At 54.4% G+C, this 2138-nt stretch overlaps 1 protein-coding gene across 1 annotated transcript; it reads right to left on the minus strand.

Moving 5' to 3' along the window:
- Positions 1-596: 596 nt before the first annotated feature.
- LOC310926838 (protein sprouty homolog 3) lies at positions 597-1517 on the minus strand (the record flags this gene model as incomplete). The annotated part of the gene is made up of 1 exon (XM_083889042.1): positions 597-1517. The coding sequence occupies one exon, from the start codon at positions 1515-1517 to the stop codon at positions 597-599; it is 921 nt and encodes a 306-aa protein (XP_083745168.1).
- Between the last annotated feature and the right edge of the window lie 621 nt (positions 1518-2138).

The raw sequence follows: 2138 nt of genomic DNA on the forward strand, positions 1-2138 counted from the left end.
TGCTGAGGAAAACGTGTCCACCTTCCTCTCAGTGCTTTTTCCTTTTACAAACTAGCTTGAGTCGCAGTGGAGTTCACTCTCAGTCTCTACAGTGCGTGGTCCCTTTATTTTTTTGGTGTCGACCTCTCGTGTTACGAGCGTCTCTGTTCCCGCTCCCGTTAGCTCGCGCCTGGTTTCTTCGTCCGTTCGTCTTTAGCCTCGCGCGGAGTCGTCAAAGATGACTTTGCCCGCCGCGAGCGAGCGAGCGTCCTTCCTGATTTGTCTCGATGCACAGCTCAACGTTGAATAAATAAGATTCGGAAGTCCACTGGGTTAAGGTTGCAGGGCGGTTCAGGGCGAAGCACGACGAGTTGTTTTTGTTTCAGCGTGAAGTCTACAAATGAACAGGCACAGTAAAGCTTTGGTCCCTCCTGAGCTGGAGAATCGGTAAATTCAAGTTAGGTGAGCGACACACGATTCATGATTGGTTGGTTAGTTGGCTTGTCATATGTTTGTATCGTGGCGGTGCCGTGGCGGCGGCGTCACACGTAGCACTCTTGATTTGGCTGCTTTGGCCACGGCTGAGGAGATTAACCTGGCGACATCGTCCCAGCCTGTCACAACGGCTTCTCCAGAGCTTTGCTGCGGAGCGACGGGTGACCCGAGTTGGGGTTGGAGGCGGAGATCTTGCGGCACACCGTGTTGGTGTTGCTGCACCTGCATCCGGGCCGCGTGGCCCGGTCGTGGGCGCTCTGGCACAGCGCAAGGCACAGCCGGGCGGGTGGGTAGCAGCAGAGGCAGGGCAAGCAGAGCGCCAGCAGCCCCATGGTGCCCCAGCGGGCGCAGGCGTGGGCTGAGGCGCAGGAGCACGGCCGGTCGGCGCAGTTGTCCTCGTCGTCCTGGGCGGAGCAGTGGTAGAAGAGGCCCTTGACGCAGCACAGGCAGGTGCCGTACTCCACCGCGCTCTCCGCCGAGCAGAGGCAGCGCTGGCCGCAGGCCCAGCAGGACGGCAGGCGGCGGGGGGCGCAGCACTCTTGGCACTTGCAACGGCCGCACCGCTCGCAGATGAACAGGTGAGGGCCGAGCTCCGCCTCCTCGCCAGCGAGGCCTTTCCCAAAGGAGGCGTCGGGCTTTAGTTCTCCTTTAGGTTGAGACCGCACCACCGATCCGAGCCCAGAGTGAGATGGCGTCAGACCGGCGAGGAGCCGCTGGTCCGACGTGGCACTGGTCCGAGACATGGAAGAGCTTATGGTGCTGGAGCGGCTCAGGTGGGCCAGGTGAGCGTGCTGCTGCTGACTTTGGCTTCGGGGTAGAGCGGAGTGGAAGGACGGCTGCGGGTGGTGGGCGAATACTCCGTGAGGGTAGCGGTCTTCGTGAGCGTAGAAAAATCCGGACTGCGTGGCCGGCTCCAGTGCCACGGGCCTGTCCACATAGTCATTGTTGGCCCGGATGGCACGGATCTGGTCGAGCGACAGCACCGGGACCTGCTGGAGGTCCAGGCCGTCCAGCTCCGTCCTGAAGGAACGAGCGGGGTCCATCCTGGTGAGCCAGGCCGGGGGGGCAGGGCACCGGGGCTGCGGGCCGGGGCCGGGGCTGGGGAACGGTGCTCCCGACGCTCACGGCACATCGGATAAACCTGCAGACACAGAGGGGAAGGAAGTGATGTTTAATTTGACTTTAAAAGATGAAGGATGACAACAGGTGAATTAAATACGAGGACAGGTGAATGGTTTCATTTAGAAAAAAATTGTTGTACATGAACAACAAATTTTGTTCAAATTAGAATTTGAACAGTGTATAACATGTTTAAAGGACCGTTTCACAAATGGTGGGAATTCTGAGATTTGAAGTGTGATTTGTGAGATTTAATGTAGGAATTCTTAGATTTAAAGCGGGAATTTGAAGATTTAAAGAGGAAATTCTGAGATTTGAAGTGTGATTTGTGAGATTTAATGTAGGAATTATTAGATTTAAAGCGGGAATTTGAAGATTTAAAGAGGAAATTCTGAGATTTGAAGTGCAATTGTAAGATTTAATGTAGGAATTATTAGATTTGAATAGGTAATTTGAAGATTTAAAGAGGTAAATCTGAGATTTGAAGTGCAAATTCTGAGATTTAATGTAGGAATTCTTAGATTTAAGGATTTAAAGAGGGAATT

This window comes from Microchirus variegatus (genome assembly GCF_963457635.1).
Source record: "Microchirus variegatus genome assembly, chromosome: 5".
Taxonomy (NCBI): domain Eukaryota; kingdom Metazoa; phylum Chordata; class Actinopteri; order Pleuronectiformes; family Soleidae; genus Microchirus; species Microchirus variegatus.